General features: G+C 52.9%; 1 protein-coding gene across 3 annotated transcripts in view; it reads left to right on the top strand.

The window, feature by feature from the left end:
• SUFU (SUFU negative regulator of hedgehog signaling) overlaps nt 1-22220 on the top strand; it is a 97421-nt gene extending 75201 nt beyond the window's left edge. Inside the window, exons 9-12 of one of the 3 annotated variants that reach the window (XM_033130638.1) lie at nt 5163-5297; nt 6891-7029; nt 15786-15854; nt 18260-22220. In XM_033130638.1, the coding sequence (XP_032986529.1) occupies nt 5163-5297; nt 6891-7029; nt 15786-15854; nt 18260-18349 (433 nt within the window). In that variant the 3' untranslated portion in view covers nt 18350-22220. Of the gene's footprint in view, nt 1-5162; nt 5298-5882; nt 5996-6890; nt 7030-15785; nt 15855-18259 lie in introns of those variants that run through there. The other 2 variants (XM_033130639.1, XM_033130640.1) reach the window with 2 other exon arrangements.

Genomic DNA, 22220 nt, shown 5'->3' with positions numbered 1-22220 from the left:
AGGAGTTTAACATAGGAACTGCACCATGGTCTGCATTCAATAAAAAGTACTTTTTAATATTATTATTGTGAATAATCTCCTGAAAATTAAAAGGAGGTGTAATACTTCCAGGGACCAATATAGATTTGTAGAGAATCAATTACATAACTCAAAAACATTTTTTTTTTTTAACATTTATTTAAGTGGGTTCCAGGACCCATCAGCTTCAAATGAAGTAGTTGTTTCACTCTAGTTGTGGAGGGTGCAGCTCACAGTGGTCCATGCGGGGATCGAACCGGCAACCCTGGTGCTACGGGCATCGCTCTCTAACCAACTAAGCTAACCAGCCACCCCATAAGTCACAATTTTTGAAGAATTTGAACAAAAGCTGGAAGGAGAAGTGTGTTTGTACCAGTACAGACTTTAAGGAACAGGGTAAAAAAAGTTGAAACTCAAGAAGAACTGCGTCTTGCAAAAAAGTGCTATGACCAGCAAAAAGGACTCTATTTTTTGTACTTCTGTTTGAAACAAGAAGAAAACCTAGGCCCCATTGTTTGGACAGTAAAGTTAATAGGTGGTAAAAAGAAAGCAAAATTTACTCAGATTCTATTATGTTTCCATCTCACAAAGAATGGTTATCATACCAGGAGGGGTCACACTGCATTGAGAAGAGCATTGAAGCCATGATTTCACATCTCCTGGTCCACATGTATTATGCCCTAGAATCCCAGGCAAATGGGCAGATAAGATTCATAAGGTTGATGTTAGAAATCTTTGAGGGAATGGGAAAGAGGTGTTGGCAGACTGGAAGCACTCAGAACCTCCAGGATGGGAAAAGCATCTTGACGCCCTAGACAAGAGCTTGGTGTCAACTCTCAGGGAAAATTCTGGACTACATTATTCAGCAAGTAGGCTGTGACACTCTTTAAGGCAAACAGTGAACCCCAAGAGTCAGCATGGCTTCACTAAGAGTCAGACCTGCCAGACCATCCTCACTGTCTTTTTTAGAAACAAGTTACCTACTTCTACCTGGTAAACAAAGCAAGTCCTGTAGACCTTACACAGGTGGGGTTTCATAAGACATTTTGAGAATCTTTTAATGTCATTGTTAACAAGACAGGGAAAGGTTCACTGAGCATCCAGGAGAGTGAGGGGCTTGGTGATGGGATGGTCGGGTTGACTTATAATGGGATGGGTGAGCATACCCAAAGAGTCTGCCTGGCCCTGTCCTGTTCACTGTTGAATCAAAGCCTGGGATGAGAACGCCGATGGCAAGTGTATCAGTTTTGTCAGTGATGTGAAGTCAAGAGGGAATGCCAATATGATGTATGCCAGAGTCAGGTTTCAGAAATACCCGGACTGCTTAAAACACTAGCCAGACAATGCAGAGTTCTGCTTTTAGCTCCAAATAATCCACAGGACCTACAATGGGGGTGAAGAGGTCGAAGTGCAGCCCATGGGAGAAAGCCTGAGGGAGAGTTCGCTGACGGGGGAGTGCAGTATGAGCTGGTCTTGCGATAGCAGTTTTAATAGGAATAAAATATCCCAAACAAGAAAGCTCGTAGTCCCTCTGTGATCTGCACTGGTTAGGCCACATACTGTACTCATTTCCACATACGACCCTTCACTTCCGGATATGACACTCTGGCTTCACAAGCTAGAATGAATCCACAGGAGAGTGATGTGGATGGATGGAAGATTTCAGAACCTTGTCTTAAACATACAGTTGAAAGTTGAGGCCACCAATACTGGAAAAGAGAAATTGTGAATGGTCTGTGAGGGCAGCTTTGGAGATTTGAAAGGCTGGCATGGAGGGTGAATTAAAGTACTTCTGGGCAACTTGAGGACCAGTAGATGAGAACTGCAGGAAGGCTGATCCTGCTCTCTAGAAGGAAGCCGGCCCTGCCTCTGCCTCCCTCAGCAGAACAAAGGCCTCGAGGGCTTTGTTGATCTGCATAGTTGAGCCTTCGGGAGCACTGGTGGTTGACCAGGGCCCGCAGTGACTGCTGAGTCAGGGGTCCTTTCAAGCCCCATCTCAGAAGTCCCCTCTCCCAAGTTCAGGGCAAGGACCTTTGCTCAGAAGTGGGCACTGACTTGGCAAGAAGCAGTTAGATTATGGGCCCAGGGTAAAGGCAAACGTGTTTGTATTAAGCTATCAGCATTCTTGCAGGAGGAGCAGACAGCTCGCCTTCTGTATGCAGCCAACTAATATCCTGTCAATGCATTCTAGATATATTTTGAGCACCTGTTACATCCCAGGCGCTGTTAGATGCTTTGCTTGGGTCATTTCATTTAATCCTATAACGAAAGGGTATTCTTACTTATTTCCGAAGCTTAGGGAGAGGTTCAGTCATTGGCTCCAGCCAATGCTGTGAGCCACTCTGCCTCCTGTGGCAATAGCTCATCCTTCATCTCCTGGCCCCTATCCCCAGCAGTGGGTGTGGACCATGCCTCCCTGGGAGCCCTTCTCCCTTCCAACCCCGGAAGCTCTGCCTTTTCCTCCATGGGGAGCTCAGGGAGAAAACAGCCCAGCTGAAAAATGAGGCCATGCTGGCGAGCACACTACTTATTTTTTTATGACTAAGATTAAGCTGACAACCATGCAAAACATTGCAAACCTGTGTCAATGCAGATTTAATACCTCACCCAGCCCACACAAATAATTCATGCTTCTGCATCGATGTCCAGAAAAAACAAATCAGCAAAAAGCTGGGCTCCTGCGTGTGTGTGTGTGTGTGTGTGTGTGTGTGTGTGTGTGTGTGTGTGTGTGTGTGTGGAGCAGCCGCATTTCCATTGAAGCAGCATGCCGGAAATACCCAAGCTCCAGGACTGCAGATCTAGCATTTTGCCTTTTTTTTTCTCTTAAAAGATTAAAGTACATTTTCAAATGATTGAAGGTTGGTGGGAGGTGTAAATGTGGGCACTTGTCACATTAATTCTTCAGATGATTAAGTTCTTTTCCATTTCTTTAAAGCTGTTTGCACTTGGGCTTGATGTCCTTGTCCCGGGTGAGTGTGTTGTAGCAGTTACCAAGGTGACTTTAGCTGACTTTCAACAATTTATTTTTCTCTCCAGCTTGAGATGTCTCTAGTCCTGTGTGCTGTTGATTCTTCTCTCCCAGCCCCCCCCAGACCCCCCCCCCCGTTGCTATTCATCAGCATTTTTGCCCCTGCTGGAGAGGTGGGGATCCTCCTCCCTCTAGCAGGCCCCACAGGCTCAGAGGCCCTGCCTGGCAGCCAGACCTCAGCCCTTTTCCCGTTCGGGAGCCTGATGGTGGTATGTCTGTGTGACCATTGTAGGAGCTAGTGTGGGCAAGTGATTGTAAGAGTCATACCCTGGCTCTGCCATTTAAACTCTGTGACCTTAGGCTTGTCACCTCACCTCCCTGAGTCTCAGTTTCCTCATCTGTAAAAGAAGGGTTAGCAATAGAATCTCCCTGGGGTGCTTGTTAGCACTAAGGGAGTGAATCTATGGACTCCTTCCTCTGGAACACAGTAGGCACTCACCCAAGGAAGGCTGCTGCCTTTCCTGAGTTCTGCTCTTGTCTGAGCCCTGAGGGTGCCCGCTGAGAGGTGTTCTGTGTTGCTCTCCTTTCCTGGGACAGGAGGCAGGAGGCCTAGCCGCTGGGTGTAAGGGAGAGACCTGCCCAGAGGTCCCAGGCTGCCACGCTGGCCTGCCACAAACCTGCTCTGTGGCCTTACACGCATTGCTGGCTCTCTTTTGTAAGGGAAAGAGAGAGGTAGATGAAACACCCTCAGAGTTTCCTTCCAGTGCGGAAATTCTGTGACCCTCTTGACCAGAGCATGTGTCTCAGGTCTTGTGAAAGAGTTTGTCAAAGAAGAAGCTAGAGCAAAGGGCAGTTTCAGAATTGGCTTTGGGAAACCAGAGAAAGGGGATGCTTTGGGAAAGAGGAGTCACATATATCTGGGGGTGGACACACCCCACTGGTGAGAAGGGCCCCCATTCCCTCAGAGGCTTTTATAAGCGCTGCCTCAGTGGGCCTTGTGTTGTCCAATGTCAGCCTCCCTCTGGGATATGCTCTGCCTCTCCGGGTGCCCCATTGACCACAGACCCCAGCACTCAGCCCCAGTGTGTTGAGGAGGTTGGGCCTGCTCTTCACTGGCTGTCTGCCCGTCAGGCCCAGACATCCTGGGTGGCTTTGGCTGCTCAATTGATAAAGAACTAGAGCTTCTCCCCAGTATTTTGATGGACACTGGAGAATTGTTCTGAGATTCACAGCCCAAATCAGGATCCGGCCTTTTGAATGGGATCAGTGGGTAACTCGCATTTCTGGCTGAGGCAGATTTGAGAGGTTGTCAGTGGGGGCAGCTGAATATGAAAGAGCAAATCTTTGATTCTAAAGGGACCCTATGGCCCAGCTGTAGGACAAGCTGTTGGTGGGAAGCAGGACTGGAGGGAGTGTGAGGCAGCCGTGATAGATCACGGTGGCCAACACTACCGTCAGGAAGACTCTGGTACAGAGCTCCTGGGGCCTGGAAGTCCAGCAAGCTGGTGGCCCAATTGTGCCACCCAGCCAAGCCCATTGATCTGACTCCTGAGAGCCTGGTTTCTACCCTGCCTCAGGGTTGTATCATTTCCTGGTGAGATGAAGGATGTGTATGTCGCTGCAGCTCCTGGCCGGTAACAGGAGTGTGCAAGCTCAGAGTTTGCTGTGATGTCACAGCCTTTGCAGGTCAGCTGGAAGGAAGCCATGTCTCCGGGCACTCTAGCACCCCAACTGTGGAGCACTTGGGGTCTGAGTCTCCAGGGCAGGGGAGAAGGACTCCCAAAAGCTCTTGCTGCTACTCCTTCTGCACGTAAGGAAGAACAAGTCCCTGCATCATAAATGTTTATGTGGGGTGTTGGCCAGATGTGGGCTTTAGAACCAGCCCCACCATGCACACCTCCCAGCTCCACACTCCCTGGCTCCGCATCCTGGACAAGTTACTTACTCTCCCTAATCCCCAGCTCCTTATCTGTGAAAGGGATATAATAATATTAGTGCCCACCTCATGGAGGTCTAATGAGGTTGCTTGGCAAGTTCTCAGTGGATGGTAGCTGTTATCATAATCATCAATCACCTTCATTGTCAGTGTTCAGGAGCCCAGCCTGAGAGACTCCCATCTGCCTGCTCCCTGCGCTCTTTACCTTGTGCTAAACCTGTTCCTGTGCTCGCTTCACAGGAGCCGCAAGGACAGCCTGGAAAGTGACAGCTCCACAGCCATTATTCCCCATGAGCTGATCCGCACGCGGCAACTCGAGAGCGTACATCTGAAATTCAACCAGGAGTCAGGAGCCCTCATTCCTCTCTGCCTAAGGTGAGCGCCCATCTTGTCCTCAAGGAGCCATCATGCCTGTGCTTACCATCTCCCCACCCTCCCAGGTGGAGTCAGGGTCCCAGGGAGAGAGGAGAACTAGTCAGGCAGCTCCATGCAGGCCTATGGGGGAGTCTGGACGCTGAACCAGCCAGTAGCCCCCACTGTGCTGAAGAACTCTCCTTTGTCTAGAGGAGCATCCCTCAGCCCTGCTCCTTTAGGAAGGTTCAGTGACCTAGGGGGTCTCAGCTGCCCTGCACTCCCCCAAGCCCAGAGTCAGGGGTGGCAGGGTCCCCATAGCACTAGGGTAGTAGAGCCAGGGCTCTGGTTGGTTGGGCTCTGTTTTCTCCTGCTTACTGCTTTTCCCGTGCAAAACACTCAGTTCTGCAAACCCACTGGCCAGCCCAGCAGACTCCTTGAGGGACCAGGAAGTCCAGCTGTGTCCCTTCTGCTACTGTCCACAGTGCCAAAATCCCAGCCCTGTGGCCAGAATTCAGCTCTCTGCTTGGGGATGCTGCACTGGGCTGAGTCTGTTGCAGCTGGCTTCCCCCACAGCCCTCAGGGGTTCCACCCTCATTTTTATTGCAGGGGAGGCAACAAGAATAACTCGAAACTCAGACAACAGTGACAAGGAAGGAAGAGGGTTGCACTGGTTTGGACCCTCCACACTGTCCCTGGAGCCTGGGGAAGGAGCTTGGATGGTGACCAGCCTTGGCCAGCCACCCTGGGTAGCAGAACAAAGATAGCTAGTGGTCAGGATGAATGGTGGCTGGCAAGGCCCCCCCCCCCCCCCCCCCCCGTGAGGACCCCAGCCATTTCCTCCCCAGTTCCCTCTAAAGGTGTGGGGCCTTTACATTACTGGAAGGGTTAATCTGGGGCAGCCTGAGAAAGCAAAGAGCAGTTCTGTTCCTTTGCTGACTGGCATCTCTGCCCCACTGGTCGCCCCCTGCCTGCCCTTCCCCCAGGTGTGTTTCCAGACTGGGAATTAGCAGTAACTTCTGTGGCTCCCTCAGAGTGACCCCACTTGGCTTCAGCCTTTTTTGTTTTTTGTGTTTTTTTTTTAAAAAAAAGATGTGCTTATGGCCTTGGAGCTAGTCATTTAAATCTTGTGGGAGAGCCAGGAGCAGGTAGAGGATTCTTCCCGGGACACGGGGCTTGTGCTGTGAAGGCACTCCACCATCATCCAGGAGCATGGGAAATTAGGAACTCCTTCACTCCCATCCTCCAAGCAAAGGGCCATGAACCCCCTCCTTGCTCTGGGCATGACCTTGGGCACATTGCTAACTGCCCTCTGGCCTCAGTTTCCTCACCAGGACATGAAAGAGATGGACTCCAGTACCCCTGCAAGCCCTCTGAACACTGACCTAGTGTCTCTGCTAGCTTTGAGCCCTTTGGAAGAATGCCAGCAGAGAACTTGTGAGAGGAGTCTCTTGGAAGGTGTTGAAATGAACATGTTTGGTTATGGTCCCCTATTAGTGGCCAGGTGGGCAGTCAGGAGGGCGTTTGCCAGGCACCCATTCCCAGGGAGCATAGCCCCCACAGTCCCTGCGCCTTGGCCAGGCCCGCTGCTCACTGTCTCCATGTTCCCACCCCCAGGGGCAGGCTCCTGCATGGACGGCACTTTACATATAAAAGTATCACAGGTGACATGGCCATCACATTCGTCTCCACGGGAGTGGAAGGTGCCTTTGCCACTGAGGAGCACCCTTACGCAGCTCATGGACCCTGGTTACAAGTGAGAAGGCTCTTTTTCTTCTCCCCACTTCCTTTCCATAGGCTCTTCCTGCGCCCACTCTCTCCCTCTCCTCCCTTGGCAGCTCTTGGCGGCTCCCTTCCTGAGGGCTGGTTCTAAAGCCTTGTGGAGTGTGGCTGCTGCTGCTTATGCCGTCAGTTCCAGGAGCACTTCCTGGACTCTCCTTGTCACTTGAGACACGAGTGATAACTCCAGACCCTGGCCATTGGTAGTTCTGTTTGCCATGGAAATCCAGGTTTGAGGGATGTGACATGTTCTGCATCCTGGGTAGACCAAGGTGTATAGGAAACCGAGGATGAGGCAGGGTGGGAGGAAGTGTGGACACCACTGTTGAGTGCCTGTATGGAAATCCCACCAGAATTCCTAGAAAGTGGACATGTGGGCCTGGACCTGGGGCCGGGATGAGCAGGCCTGGGCAGGCAGAGCCTCTCTCCTCCCCTCATCTAACGGCTCTCCCATTCCTCCTGGTGGAAACCCAGCTTCTCTATGCAGAACACTGCTGGCTTGTCTAGAACACCTGGTTCCTCCTTTGCCCTTCTGCTGGAGCACAGCTTCAGAGCTACTGCCCAGCGGGGTACAGGGGCCTGAGAGCCACAGGCCTCCTTCCAGCCCCCACCCTGCTTCAGGTCTCACAGGTCCAGCACACTCCCAGAGGTATTAGAGGAACAACATCCTTTTTTATTGTTTGTTTGTTGGGGGTGCAGGAGGTAGGACACTCTACCTTACCTCTCTCAGGAGAATCAAGAAAGGGAAGCTGACCCTAATCCAAAAGGTGACCGGCCTTGTTTGTGGTGTAGGGATCGGGGGCAGGGAGATGACAGTGGAGGGGAAGAGAGTCATGTAGGTTTGGTGGGTTTAACCCAGTCTGGGGGTATGTGAAGCATATGTATTATTAATGTGGATATGCTTTTTGTCCAGATGTGTGTGCTCGTCTTGCAGCTGACGTTCTCCTCCTTTAGGCCAGTGCCCCCACCACCACCACACAAAATACTAACACTTAATTAAAACAAACAGCAAACAAAGGACACCAACCACACTCCCCAGACTCAGCTGAGGTAGAAATGGAAGCTGGTGCTTTAGGGATATTGTGTTCCATAAATTATCTTGCCTTTTTCCACTGTTGTTATTACATTGTTTCATAACAAAATTACTTTGAACCATAAAGTTATAAATACATTTTAAAAGTCCCTCTTGGTAACATTAGATTTCTGTCCATGTGGTGTTGGTAGTTACTGTAGCAAAAGCTCTGAAGTATAACATTTGAAATTAGCCCAGCAAAGTGGAAAGAGCCTCCCCACCCCACCCCCAGCGGTGTCCCAGGCTGCCAAGCTGCCTCTGTGGACAGCTGGAAGGGAGCAGGCCTCTTGCCTGGGCAGAGCTGGTAAGGAGAGGGAAGGTGGGGACCCCTCTAGGAAGGTGACCCCAGCCCCTGAGAGTTCACAGGTCATCATACCCAGAAGATGACAGAATGCGGACAGGTCTTAGCAGAACTCTCCTCAGGTAACATTTGTGTGTATTAAAGGTTTGAGCACGTTTTCTTGGGAAAGTAGACTGGAGTCTCCCAGAAAGCAAGAAGAAATTTCTCCCAGCTATACATTTTACATCCTCAACTCTTAACCTGTTTTTGGAGTCCCACCTCCCTCTTGGAACATTTTCTAAGAAGGAGGAGGGGGATGGTCAGCATCTCCAATTCTCAGCTTGGCGACCATGGCCACCAGAGGACTTAGCAGATGTCATGTTGCCCCTCTGTCCCCCCAAAGTTCTGGACCCAACCCCAATTCCCAAGCCCCTGACCCCCAGCTTCTGGCATTCCCCTCCAGCTCCTCCCCTCCTCGCCTGCCTCCCTGGCAGCCCCTCTGTGCGCTTGAGCACTCAGCACCACTGACTCCCATGCACATGGTCCCCTCCCATGCACTGTTGCCTGGGGAACCGGGAGCGGTGGGAACCAGCCGCTGGCCTCGGCATGTTTCAATAAAGTTGCTGTGCTGGGAGCTGCTTAATCAAAGGCCTGTGTTATGGGCTCATTAGTGTGGTCCACCACAGAGGCCAACTCACAGGGAGCTCCCAGGAAGGCTGGCTGGGGCCCCACTCCCCAAGCATGCACCCTCACTCACCAAGGGGTTTCTCAGGCCCTTTCCAAGAAGTCCTGGGAAACCCTCTGCCCTGCCCCCAGCGGAGCCAACACCCACACCAGCCCTCCTCCCCACCCCCAAAGCAGTCAGCATTTTCTGCATCTGCCTGCCAGCCTGCCTTCCCTTCAGGGTCTTGCCCCTGTGGTCACAGGCAGCTCCCTAGCTTGTGGGAACCTGGGCCTGTAATTACTTGTGGGCCCCTAGGTCTTCCTCTGGGGCTGGCTGCCTCCCTGAGAGTCTGCAGGGCCTCCTGGAGGCCTGGAGTTAGGCCCACTCCACTGGGCCAAGAAGGGCACTCCGCCCCTCGGCAGGGAGACCCTAACACAGAGACCTGCCCTCACCCCCTGCAGGAATCTCTTGCTCATGCTTCCAGGATTGGGGGTGTCTCCTTGGCCCCTGTGTGCCAGGCCTGTTGGGGGCAGAGAAGCAGAAAGGAGCGAATGCAACAGACCCAGGACTTTCAGAGACCCAGACTTCTGTTTTCTTGGCTGCTACTTGAACCTCCCTGTTGGTCCCAGCGGAATTGGGAGGGGCTGCGATGGCTTTCTTGCATCAGCCTTCAACAGCCTTGCAAGCCCTCATTCCCAGCCTTGGCACCTTGTTCTGGCTGTCCGCCCAGGCCTGTTATCTCTTGGGGAAAAGGCATGGCAAAGACATCCCACATGGGGGGAGAGTGACAAAGGAGAGGCTGGGAGAAGGCAGAAGGTGAGGGAAGCTGGGCTCCTTCTGGAGCTTGTAGAGTAGCCCCAGACAGACTTCCACACCCACCTACCCTGGGCCTGCACCTGCGCTCCATGCGTCTTCCCTCCCCATCTCTCCAGCCCTGGGAAAGTCATGGCCCCAGAATACAGAAGGGCAGGGCCTTCTGCAAGCCCAGGGTGAGTTCAGTGGATGCTCGCTGCTTCCCAGAGGAGCTGGAGAGGCAGGAATGCTCCAATTCCACAGACTTCTCAGTTGCCAGAGATCAACACCGTGACTCCGGCTGCTCTCCTGTCTGCCGTTTTCACCCTCGTTGAGATGGTAAAGCCTATCAGCCAACTCGGGAGCTTTGCAGAAAGGTCTCCAGACCCTGTGGGAGGCCTGCCAGCGTCCTCTCCTGCGCACCTTTCCCCAGCGTTGCTCAGCCCAGTAGCTTTAACAAGCCTCTCTCCCTTGAGTCTGTCATCACTGGGCTGTTAGTCCTCTGAGCGGGAGCCTGGCCCAGAGCTGAGTTGTTCATCCATCCCCAGCCAGGATTGATCTGAAGGGAGAGAAGTTGTCTCCAGAGGTCACATAAGGGTCACATCACCAAATATGAGATTTTTTTTTTTAAGCCCTGCAATGCTTTCTCAGCTGGGTGGTATCTGACAGCTCACCCCGGAGGCACCCCCATTCTCAGCCATTCCCTACCATCCCTGATGGGAGGCCCCAGGCTTGGGAGAAGATGCCCAGCAGCTGTTCCAACTTGGCCCCACGGCTCCAGGCCAGGTTTGGGGACTCACTGCTGGGCTCTCCTGTTAGCCCAGCGGCTGACTCAGGACTGTCCTCGGACAAGCCCCCGCCCTCTCCTGTCCCCATCCACCCACTTGCATATTGTGTGGAAGACGCTTGGCAATCCCTGGCTCTGGGCAGCTCCTCTTCAGTGCCCCTGTTTCTCCTTCCACAGTGGACCTGGCCACAACCTTTTCTCCCTGAAGGCCTTTGCTTGGGACCTCATTGTCTCGGGGCACACCCATTAGGGTTTAAATCGCAGCTCTGTGCCTGGGGAAGTACAGCACCCTCCCTTTCAGGAGAGGACTATGATAGCCCGCTGTGCCCTCACCTGCCAACAGAGCAGGAAGAGTCTGAGCCTGCTCTTGGCCACCAAAGCCAACTTCTCACCACCCGCTGAGAGCAGGAAATGAGTGAGGCCTCGCTTTGCCACCACTGTAGCCCTACCTGCCACGCACACTTCTGCTCCCGAGCCTGGTGGGTCTCCAGGCTGTTTGCTGGCTTATGTCTGGCCTGTTGAGGTGAGGGGGACACAGACTGGACCGCCTCCTCATCCCTGCCTCCTTCACCGTCGTCGTCGTCGTGGGTGCCAGAGCAGCTCCTTGGCAAGCCCTATCCTGTAAACAACACATTTCCTTCCCTCAGAGAAGGAAAGGGAGGGAAAAAGAAAGCCAAACTTGTTGGGAAGCAAGAACAATGTGTCAACACGCAGAGCAAACAAGGCCCTGGACAAAGTGTGGATTGTCATACCACGGGGAAGGACTGGGCATTGTCAGCACTGTGTGCAGACTTAAAAATACCGTTGACCACAGACATTTGAATCAGATCTGCAGCATCTGGGCTTCTGCCTGTAGCATAGCTGGGCCTGTCCAAGGCAGGCACTGACGAAAGATCACTTTTTGAGTTCCTCCTGGAACTTGCTGGGGCCTGGGGAATTGGGCAGTTGTTGACAATCTCCCTCCTCACCAACCAGCCAGGCTGTCCTAAGGCGCCTGGTGTGAGAACCTTGGCACAAGCTGCTGGACCAGATTCCAAGCCCCCTCCCTGGCCAAGGTGGGGTTGGGGTGGGGGCCCGGGAGCCACTGCTCCCCTCACAGCTCAGCCAATTAGATGGTGGTGAATGGAGCTGCAGCTGCCAACTCACCCCTATTGGTTAAGTCGGTGCCCAAACCCCCTGCCTGAATATTTCCCAGCACTCCCCCCCACACACACCCTGATCTCCTGGGGTGCCTTTTAAAAGTGCAGATGGCTTGACCTTGCCCTGATATTCTGATTCAGAAGGTCTAGCATCTCCATATTTTTGAAAGCTTCTCAGGGGAGTTTGGTTGGGGGGCTTTCCCTTCACCAGAGCCTCCTCCCTCCAAGGGCTGTTTGTGCACAAATATAAGCCTTTTATGACCAGCTCTTGGTGAATGCCGACCTCAGTGAGTGCTATTATCATTTTCATTATTTCTACTGCTATTTTCTGGGCTAGAGTACCTTGCCTTATGTATGTGTTCACTAAGCTGGCCTGGAAATTTGCCCTGCTGTCCCCACCTGGAAACCATCTTTGGTCATGGTTTGCCTTCCTTTCTAATTGGCCAACCTGGTTTTTGAGCATCTGTACATCTGTGACCCTCAGGGTTCTAGCCCTTTTCAGCTCAGCAAGTAGCCAGAAGATATGTGGCTGGTAGGGGTTGGGATGACTGACTGGTTTTCCAGGCCATTGGTCAAATACAAAATCATCTTCATCTTCCCTATCAGAGCAGAGAGAGGAGTCAGCACTGAGTATACAAGCCTTCTCGAATTGGGGTACCTTCCCCAGACAGAAAAAGAGGATCCTCAACCTCCCTGAGGTCAGATCACTGTTCTTCTAAAGTCCAGGAGACTTGTCTCTTCTTGATACCTGCTTATCTACAAAATGGAGGTGATAGTTTCCTTCCCTGCACGACCACCTAAGGGTTCAGTGAAATGATACAGGTCAAGCACCAAGCCCAGTGCCTGGCACATGGAAGGGACACTGCTCCTGCTCTGAGTCGCCTTATCATTGCTACTGCCATTGCCATAAACATCCCTGTTATTATTTGTGGCAGAACCAGGCAGCTCCATGGGGAGCCAGTGAGCTTCAAGAGCCCCAAGCCCCAGAATTGCACAAGCTTTTCCCACAGTTGTATCACAACGGCCAGTCTGTTACTCGTGAGAGCGCCCAGGAGCCGCTCCATCATAGCTGTCTATCTCCAGTGTCCTGTTGATAAGATCTGTTAACATTCTCAGCTCCAGGTCTAAAATATACAAAGAACAGGGCCTGTTTGTTGAATCCAAGCGTCTAAGGTTTAACTCCCAAAGGAAATTAAATTAGGTGCCTGGAGCTATGACAGGCTGTCGTGTTTCTTTGCAGGGAATGTCATCCTCAATATGCAGATCTCGTGTATAATTTTCCCCCGTTTGTTCCCCGTTGGTTCCGTTAAAGTAATGGGAAGTTTCCAGCAGGAACCAGCAAATCACCAAAAGTGAAAATTGGCGACTAGGGTTTGTCCCCTTTTTTGGTCCTGCCATCCCCTCCTCCAGCTGAGTACAAAATGAGTCCACACACAGATTGTATACTATGCCCTTGGTAGTTGTTTTACTAAAAGCCACTATAACCCACCCTCTTTCCACCGCCAGTTCCAGACCTTTGTCAGAGGAACTGGCTTAGGCCTGAACTTAGCGTTGGTGGGGTTACCTTTCCCATTGTTGGAAAAAGCTCTTTGGAGTCTCACTGGGTGGCCACAGCCTTGTGAGCCCTCCTCCACCCATTTCACTCCCGGCACTAGTTACAGTCCCAGACTTATTTATCTCTCTGGCAGAAAGTCTCTCCCTCCAAATTATTTGTTGGTTAGAAATCAGCCCGGACTGGAGCCATTGTAATATAACTGGGTTTTAGGTATGCTTGTTTGTGCTAACATTTGCAGAGATGGCAACAAGCCCCGGAAATGCCAAAAATATGAATGTGACTTTTGTACTACTCAAGCATACTAGTGATAACTAGTAGGGAAACTGGACTTGGGTGGGGGGGCCGGGGAGGGACAAGAGGAGGAGGAGCAAGGGCTCAGGCTATGGGAGGACTGGAGTGTGATTGGCAGTGGGTCACTAGTCTGTGAGAGGAGTCGGCCAGACCCACCGTGGGGAACTTAGAGGAAGAACAGGGTGGGATGGGTACCTTGGACAGGCATTTCCCTGGACCAGCTTTGCCTGTCTGAACCCTGTGTGTCCTCACTTGACGCTTGAGCTCCTCAAACAGAAACTTTGGTGAGGGGATGTAAGCCAGTGGTCGGAGCTGTTTTGTTCAGGCTGGGAAAGAGATGTCCTTTTGACTCCTTGCCAACCAATGGAAAGGGCATGTTCAGTTGGGGAACGGACTGCCTTCTGCCTGTGTGCCTGGGGCTCCACCCAGGGCCGGGCCTAGCAGAGGCCCCCAGGAAATGCTATAGAATCGATTAGATTGCAGGGCACGAGTGGAAGAAGGAATACGTGCGTAAATATCAGGGGGGTAAGACTTCAGGAGTTGGCAACAGTACTTCAGGCACTAACGTTTAGAGTCCAGATGTGACTGGAATGTGGTCTTATCTCAGCCATTCACAAGCCGTGTGATGGTAGGCAAATTACAGAGCCTATCTGTGCCTCAGTTTCCTCATCTGTAAGGAGACTGAGAAGAGAAAACTATGAGCAGTTAGCAAGGTGCTGCTTGGTGTGGAGCTGGCCTGCGCACGAGGGGTCGTTTCATTCCTTGCTCCCACCTCCACCCCGTCGACTTCCTCCCTTTGGAGTCCTCCATCCTGTGAGGTCCTGCAGCTCTTCTCTGCCATTTCACGTCATCTCACAAGCTGACTATATTCTAAATGTAACTTCTGTTCTTATCAGAGTGGACAACTCCCAGGGGAAATCGGATGGGTATTTTCTCAAGTTCTTGATCCCATCCTTCTTATAGGGAGGTTTCCCTCAGAGGAGCCCCTCACCTTGGTCTTTACCCATCGTCTTTCTCCCTCTGTGTCCCACCCAGGGTGTTCACAGAATGTTGGAGGAGGCAAAGCAGAGGCAGGTGGAGCCATAGCTAGGAGGACCTGGTGCAGAGGCCCGAGTCCATGGACCAGCACAGGAAGGAGCAGGGTAGAGGAAGGGGTCAGCTTGGCAAGAGAAAGGACATCCTCAGCCTGGGCCCAGTGTGGTGCAGGCCTGAGGTGAGCTTGGCCTGGCTCTACCGAGCCCACCTGAGCAGGGTAGCCAGCTAGGAAAAGGGCCGGCCCATTGGGTTGAGGAAGACCTGAGTGCCCTTGGACATTCCCGTGGGCCGTCAAAACTAGGGGGTGAGGGTGGTAGTGGTTCCAGCCTAGTAGTGAGGCCGGGCTGTCTTAGACGTCAACACGTAAAGTGGCAAGGTGTCGGACTATGAGCAGCAAAGTGGAACAGCTGGGAGGTAACCTGCAGAAGAGGTTTCTTAAAGGAAGTTTGAAGAACTCAGTGGCTGAGTGGGGCCAGCAGTACAGGGGTTTGAGAGCTTCCAGCCTGAGAAAATGTGGATACTGCAGATGGAAATGGGAGTTGAGAGTCCCTTTCCCATTTGTAAAATGAAAGAGGTTGGTGCAGTCTCCAGATTCTCCAGCTCAGACATTCTTGGTTGTACCTTCCGGGGCATTTCCAGATTCCAGGCGAGGCTGCTATTCCAAAAACAAACATTCTTTTTGTCCTACCAAGGAGGGGGTGGCATGTGACCTGGTTGGGCAAGAAAGATGTTGGCAATTGCTCTTTTCTGCCCCTTGGCTTTTGTTTCCCCTCTACTGCACTGCAATATGCAGGAGGCCCAAACTGCCAAAATAGGGTATTTTCCCACCCACTTCCATATGCCTTCTGGGATCAGCATTCCTAGCCTTCCAGATGCCCCCACCTTGCCTCCTCACTGTGCTGCCCTGCCCTTCCTTCTCTACCCTGGCCCCTCTGATATTGCATGCAGGGAGTGGGCTTCAGTAGGCTTCAGGCACTTCCTTCTGTCCCTAAAACTGATCGCTGTGGGTTCACATCTCCTCCATGACCAGAAGGAAGGTCCATAGCTTAGCAGTTGGCAAAAAGACCATATACTTAAAAAATAATAAAATAAAAGCCTGTCTTCTGCTTTCTTCCCAGATTCTGTTGACTGAAGAGTTTGTAGAGAAAATGTTGGAGGACTTAGAAGACTTGACTTCTCCAGAGGAAGTAAGCCTGTTTGATTCTCTCTGACAGCTGGTTCTAGTCTCCAGGAGCACCTCTCCCTCTCTCTGTCTCTGTCTCTGTCTCTTCCGCCCCCCCCCCCCCCCGGATAGGTTGGAAAGGAGACCTTAGAGATGTTAAATGGCCTTATTTCTCCCTGTATTCCCCCCCCCCCCAATCCTTCATAAGGACACCCAGGAAACTGAATTGCCAGCTCCTGAGAGCCTCACTGAAGAGGCAGCCAGGGCCTGCAGGCCAGTACGAGTTCTCCCCAGCCCCTGCTGTTCCCTGGCAAGTTCTGAACAGAAAGCCCCTGTCTGCTGCCAGAGAACATTCCACCGGGGAGTTCTGGTGGGCAGCGAGGGACTCCTGTTCTGCCTCAGGCCACCCAGGAGCTGTTCTCCTTCCTCCCTTCTCCAGCCATAAGTTCTTCCCTTGTGGTCCGCCTCTTCTAACCCCAGCCCAGAGCCTGAGGAGCTGGCAGGCCAGGTGGGGGCTTGTGCCTTCTTTGGCTACTCCTCTGGGGTGCAGGAATGGAGCCCATAATCCCCTTTGTTTTTCTTCCTTGTTCCCAGCATCCTCATTTGTGGGGACTTACCTCATCCTGGAAAGTCCCTTCCCCTCCCCAGCCTCCTCCTAAGCAGCACCCTAGTGAGATCTGAGCCTTCCTGGCCTTGACGCCCCATATGTTAGTGGAACATTAGCAAGCTGGCCTTGCTTCCAGCCTCGGAGGAGAGCTCTCTTGGGCCCTCCCCTGCCTGTGGCAGAGACAGGCCCTTGCCTTGCCTTTTCTGCCGGGAAGTGCGTTTGGGGGAAAGCTCCTTCACCTCCCAGGGCCAGGCTTTCAAGCCAATGGGAGGTCAGGCAAAAGCTAGTTTTCAGCTAGGGCTGGAGCTTCCAGCTGCCAGGGCTCCCAACGCCGCCTCAGCCAGTACTTGGTGGCCTCCAAAATCCACAGGGTGGAAGAAAGTGCACAGGGTGGGACTGTCCTGTCCAGGTCTCCAGGTGGACAGGAACTTTTCAGAGCCGGAGCTCACCCCTCAAGAGATAGTGTCTTCTCTATCCTCTGGATGCGGCTTGCTAAATTAACTCATTTATACATTCAACATCAAGCATCCAGTCTGTGCCAGCCAATCAGCCCCCACAAGTCACCAGTCCCTGAGGCCCGGCTCCCATTCAGTCAGGCCAGAGCCAGCTGCCCAGAGCTCTTCCGGAGAGGCCATGTAGCACGGGGATGGCACTGCGCCAGACTGCTGCTTTGAGCTTGGGTGTTGAGGGGATGGGAGGGGGACAGTCCAGGCAGAGGGACAGGAGCCAGGGGAAGCTTAGGAAAGTAGGTCACTAAAAATGACTTTTTTTTCCTTTCCTGTCCAGAGGCTGTCCCCACACCCTGCCCCACTCTCCACTTTAGTCCTGGCTTGGACAGTCCCCCATCAGAGGGAGGGAGAGGGAGCCAGCCAGGAAGTGTCAGGCCTGTTCACTTCCAGCCCCGGCTCTAGGCCGGCCGACGGCCTGCTCTTTGCTCCTGTCTAGCCTGGCCGGACTTCTTGCCTAGCCCCGGGACACTGGGAGTCATAAAAGGCAGACCCTGTTTTTAAGTCAGTGAGCATCTATTGAGCACCAGCTGTGTGCCACACCACTTGCAGGGTCCTGGAATACAGAGGGAATAAAATATGTAAACCTCTCCCCCCTACCCCCACCAGAAGCTCTAGAAACAAGACTGTAAGCGAATCAGTGATTCTCGGGGATAGGTAAAAAGACCTTGGGCTCTCCTTGGCCGCCGCTTGGACCACTCTCAGGCTGGTAACCCTGGGAAGCAGATGAGAATGAAAAGGGGGAGCAGGGTGGGGGTTTCCTCCTGTGTTCCCACCCAGGCCGAGCAGGGCCTCCTTCCCTTGGACGCTTCAGAGGGCAGGTTCCAGGGTCCTCCTGCACCAGCCTCTGAAAGAGAAGCCATGGCGGGACAGAACTGCAGTGTTCCAGACCTCAAGCCACTTCCCTATAGCATCCGCACCCTCCCCTGCCCCCATCCTCCAGCCCCGGGGCCTCAGGGAGCAGATTCCTTACATGCTTGTGGCCAGAGGCAGAACCAAGGAAGTGAGCTGGAGGGAGGTCAGCACAGTCAAGAAAGAGTTAGAAAACATGCCTCCTCCACCCCTGGCTAACTAATCACTGGCCTGGCGCAGCAAGGGGGAAGAAGGGGCCACCGAACTCCAGCAGCTTGACCCCAGCCACCCACCCACCTGGGTCTAGCATTTCAGATGGAAGCCAGCCGCCAGTGTCCCATCTTGCCCCCGGGTGCTGGGGGCAGGCCTGGGTGAGGGTCCTGCCACAACCTAGGCAGTCTGGGAAGAAGGCAGTGGGTTCTGCTAACCATGTGCGCTCTGGCTCTGTGCTTGCTCCCTCCACAGTTCAAACTTCCCAAAGAGTACAACTGGCCCGAAAAGAAGCTGAAAGTCTCCATCCTGCCCGACGTGGTGTTCGACAGTCCCCTGCACTAGCCTGGGCTGGGCCCTGCAGGGGCCAAGGGAGAGCCCAGCTGCTCCCCGGTGATTTCCGATGGAGCGGCTGTGTGAGAGTCCCACCAAAAAAAGGACAAGTGTGAGGATGACGGCGCAGCCCAGTGGGAGGCCGGGCACAGGCAGCAGGCCCCGCCTCACCTGCCGCACCAAGCCCACGTGACCAGGCCCTGACCTCACTGGGCACTGAGTGGGCAAACGCAAACCTTCCCCTCCTGCTGTTGCCACAGGCTCTGGTTTGAGAAGTGACTCTGGACCTTTGATGTGCCCCTAGGTGGAGACAGGCCTCCTTCTCACCTACCCACTGCCACGCAGCCCAGCAGGAGGGTGGTGGAGTGGCCATGTGGGTACTCTGCCCTGCTCAGCTCCGGGAAGCCTTTGGTTTTGGTAGCCAAGCTCCTCGCCATGGAACAATTCCTTTGATTGTGTTGGGTTTTCTTCCTCCTTATTTTATTTTGTAGAAACCAATGGTATTTTATTGCTCTTCAAAGATGTCCAGAAGCTGTGTATATAATGTTTTTTTTAAACAGAACTTTATTCCCAGATGAACTTTCTGATTCTCTCAGACAGGGGCATGGGGCCATCTCCCCCTAATCTGCCAGCAGAGAAGGGGCGGATGTTCTCCTGCCAGCCCAGTGCCCAGAGGAGCCGGCTTCACAGAGAGGCCTTTCTTCCCAGCCGGGCCTGGTAGAGAGCCTGGACCAGGGGGAGAGCTGAGACAAGTCTCCATGCAGCCTTGAGTCCAGGTTAAGGGGTGTGCTGGTTTCCAAGTGGACTGAGCCCCACAAAGTTCAAGGACCATCAGGGTCTCAGAGACGAGGTGGCCCCAGCCTCATCTTTCGGGCCTTTTCCACCCAACCAGGCCTGGCTAGGAAAGGGTGAGGCCCAGCACCTCACAGACCATCCCCACCTGCCACTCGGGGCCTGCGTCTCCAGCCCTTTGACCACTCTGGTTCCATTTCCTCATCCCCTGAGCCTCCCAGCCTCCAGGCTGCAGGACTCAGGCTTATTAAAATCAGAAAAACTAACTTCTTAACATGTCTTTCCCTTTGATTTTGCAAGCACTGTACTCTACCACCCTCCCAGCCTCCCTGTATCCACTCGTTTCTCATCTTTCCTTCCCCCTTCCTGTCCTGTCTCATCCCTACTTCGGAGCCTTTCATGGTCCTTGGCCCCTTGCCTCAGTCCAGTTCTCATGGTCTTCCTCCCAGAAGCCAGGCTATCTCTGGCCCGTGGTTTTGGGGTTCCTCTTGGGTTATCTCTGATTTCTGCCCTGGAATCAGTGAGCCCTTTTCATACCCTCTTACCTCTGACTCTAGGGACTGCTGTTCCAAGATCACCTTTTAGGCCTGTCCAAAGCAAAATTTTGTCTGTTAGGGCCCACACAGGGCCTGCTCTGCCCCTATCTACACTGCCACACACACGGGCACCACCAAGAGTGGCACAGGAAGCCCATGGGCGTGGGACCCTTCTGATGAGAAATCCAGCCAAAGAGCTGCCTCCAAGTGCTATGAAGGCAGTAAGCAGGCATTCCAGGGAACAGGAGTTGGACTTCCAAGGGACCACTAGGACCTGGCTTGTTCTCTGCACACGCCCCCAGGTGTACCCGGTTAATTCCATCAAACTCAGAGCATCAAGGCAGATCAGCCTGGAGTATTGGGAGAGATGGACTCCAGGCCCCCACTAGCCAAAATGGAATCCTCTGGACCTGACGTTAGCAGTAGCTGAGGCCTTCTCTGAGGACTTTTCAAAAGGTCCTTTCCTGGCCTTTGCCCACCACAGCTTCCTTACCTTTGAAACTTCTCATCTTCTGACATTTCCTGGCCAGAGAGGTACCACCAGCTTGCCTCCTTCCCTTGCGACCCTGACCTCCCTCTCCACCAATTCTTCCTTTCTGGGGTTCTGCCTCCACGTATCTGGTTTGGTGGCGGGAAAGGGGGTATTTTCTGACCTAAGCTTTATCATCAGTTTGGGAAGCAGGAGAGAAGCAAGTGAGCTCTGAGACGATGAGCCCAAGAAGCTGGTGGCCCCTTCCTGCCCCACTATGTCAGGAACCTCCAAGGCTGGGGAGGCCAGGCCTCTATCTCCTTTCCCTGCAGTGCACTGGCTCTGGGGCAGTGTCAGGCACCTGCGTCTCTGACTAGATCTCCTTCCCCTTGGGCAATGGCACCTTCCTAGAGGTTTTCTGGGGGGTGCTCTCACTGAGCTTTTGCTGGTGAGAGGGGACCCTCACTGGGGATTAAGCAAGGCTGACCATGTACTGTGCCCAGCACACCACCTGGCGCATGGTGGGTGCTCACTAAGTGTACCCCTTCTTTCCCTCTCTGCAGCCTTTTGGGAGCCCTGATCTCATAGTGAGTGGGGAGGTAAGAAGCTTCTCTCTCTAACATTCCTCTTCCACAGGCTTTCTTGAGGTTTGCCTGGTCCGACCCTCTCCGTCAGGTTCCTGATGCTGGAGTTCTATGAGGAAGGGGCCCCCTCATGCAGTTTGCCTGCTACAAAAGGCAGACTCCTGCGGCAACTCGGGTCCCGTGTGGGCTGCAAGAGGACCACAGACCCATCTGCCATTCGGAGGGGTAGAGTGGCTCATGCAAGTTCTCAGGTCTGGCCAGGGAGCTGGTGCTTCTTCCTGTCCTCTTTCTCTTCCAAAGGCCAGGCTCCAGGCCAGGGACTGGAAAGCCTTGGGGTGACTCGAAAAGGGCTAGAGTGTTTTGTTTTGTTTTTAATAAACACAGGGTCTTGGGACTAGGTTTTGAGACTGAGTTGAGAGCAGAGAAAAAACATGAAGGTCGGTGCCCCTATGGGGCAGACCAGTAAAGAAATCCCTTGACTGTATTTTTTTTATCTGGTTGTCTTTCCTCTCTGGCTTCCAGGTCCTCCATGCCAGGTGAGGTACCTGGGTCTCTGTTATAAGTCAGGAGCCCTATAGAGAGAGCCCTCCTTTTTTATAAATACCTGAATGCTGCAATGAGCAGACTTTTGTAAAATTTTATATTAGTTTCTAATGTCAATGGCGACTCGGTTCCTGGGGGCTGCAGCCAGCCTGGAACTTTTGTAAGAATTTTTGGGTGACTCACTTAGATGTCATTTCCTTCTTTCCCCATCTCCCTCTGTGTAATCTAAGTGCATTAAACATATTTGCAGAAGTGCTGGGTCTTGTGCTCCTTTCTGGTTGCGTGGAGTAGGGGAGCAGAAAGCCTGGGGCCCTGGCAGAGAGGGTGGGTTGGACTTGGCCACTTAGAAAAAGCTGGGATGGGGAAAGACCTGGAAGACTGTTGTTGGGAGTGGAGGTGGTGCCAAGGAATAGGGTCATGCAGCGAGCTGGTGAGTCTTCAGTCATGCAGAAATGACTCTGCAAGGACAGGCTGTCTTTCATTGGTCTTGAATTCCTCTAAGGTCAAGGGAGTGGAGTGTGGGACACAATCAGGATATGAATAGGTGGTTAAAACCCCTCACTGCCACTGCATTCCTCTTCTACCTTCCTCTCACCAAAACACCTTTTCCCCTTGGGAAGATGGGCTTCCCTCACCTCCTTTTTGGAGTCCCTGAGCCCATTTCCAGCTAGGACCAAGAGACAGCCACTCCCCTCACCGAGCATCTAAATTCAACCTTCTAATCCAGAGCCTGGGAGCAGGATGGAGGAACACAGCCTCAGAACCGGCACATCTATTGGTGACACAGGCTAGCCCACCCTCCCTATGAACTCCTCTGGGCCTGATCTGGGTGAGAAGGTGGGTGGATTTTCCTTCCTTGGATTGCCAGCTCCTGTCTGTCCAGGACCTGGTATGGCAAAATAGAGCTCAATGACCATGGGAGAAAAGGGCAGAAGCCTGGGGCCTTAGAAACAGGCAGG

This window comes from Rhinolophus ferrumequinum, chromosome 16, assembly GCF_004115265.2.
Source record: "Rhinolophus ferrumequinum isolate MPI-CBG mRhiFer1 chromosome 16, mRhiFer1_v1.p, whole genome shotgun sequence".
In the NCBI taxonomy this organism is placed as follows: domain Eukaryota; kingdom Metazoa; phylum Chordata; class Mammalia; order Chiroptera; family Rhinolophidae; genus Rhinolophus; species Rhinolophus ferrumequinum.
The sequence above is the reverse complement of the archived record's forward strand: the minus strand, read 5'-3'. Positions and strand labels throughout refer to the sequence as shown.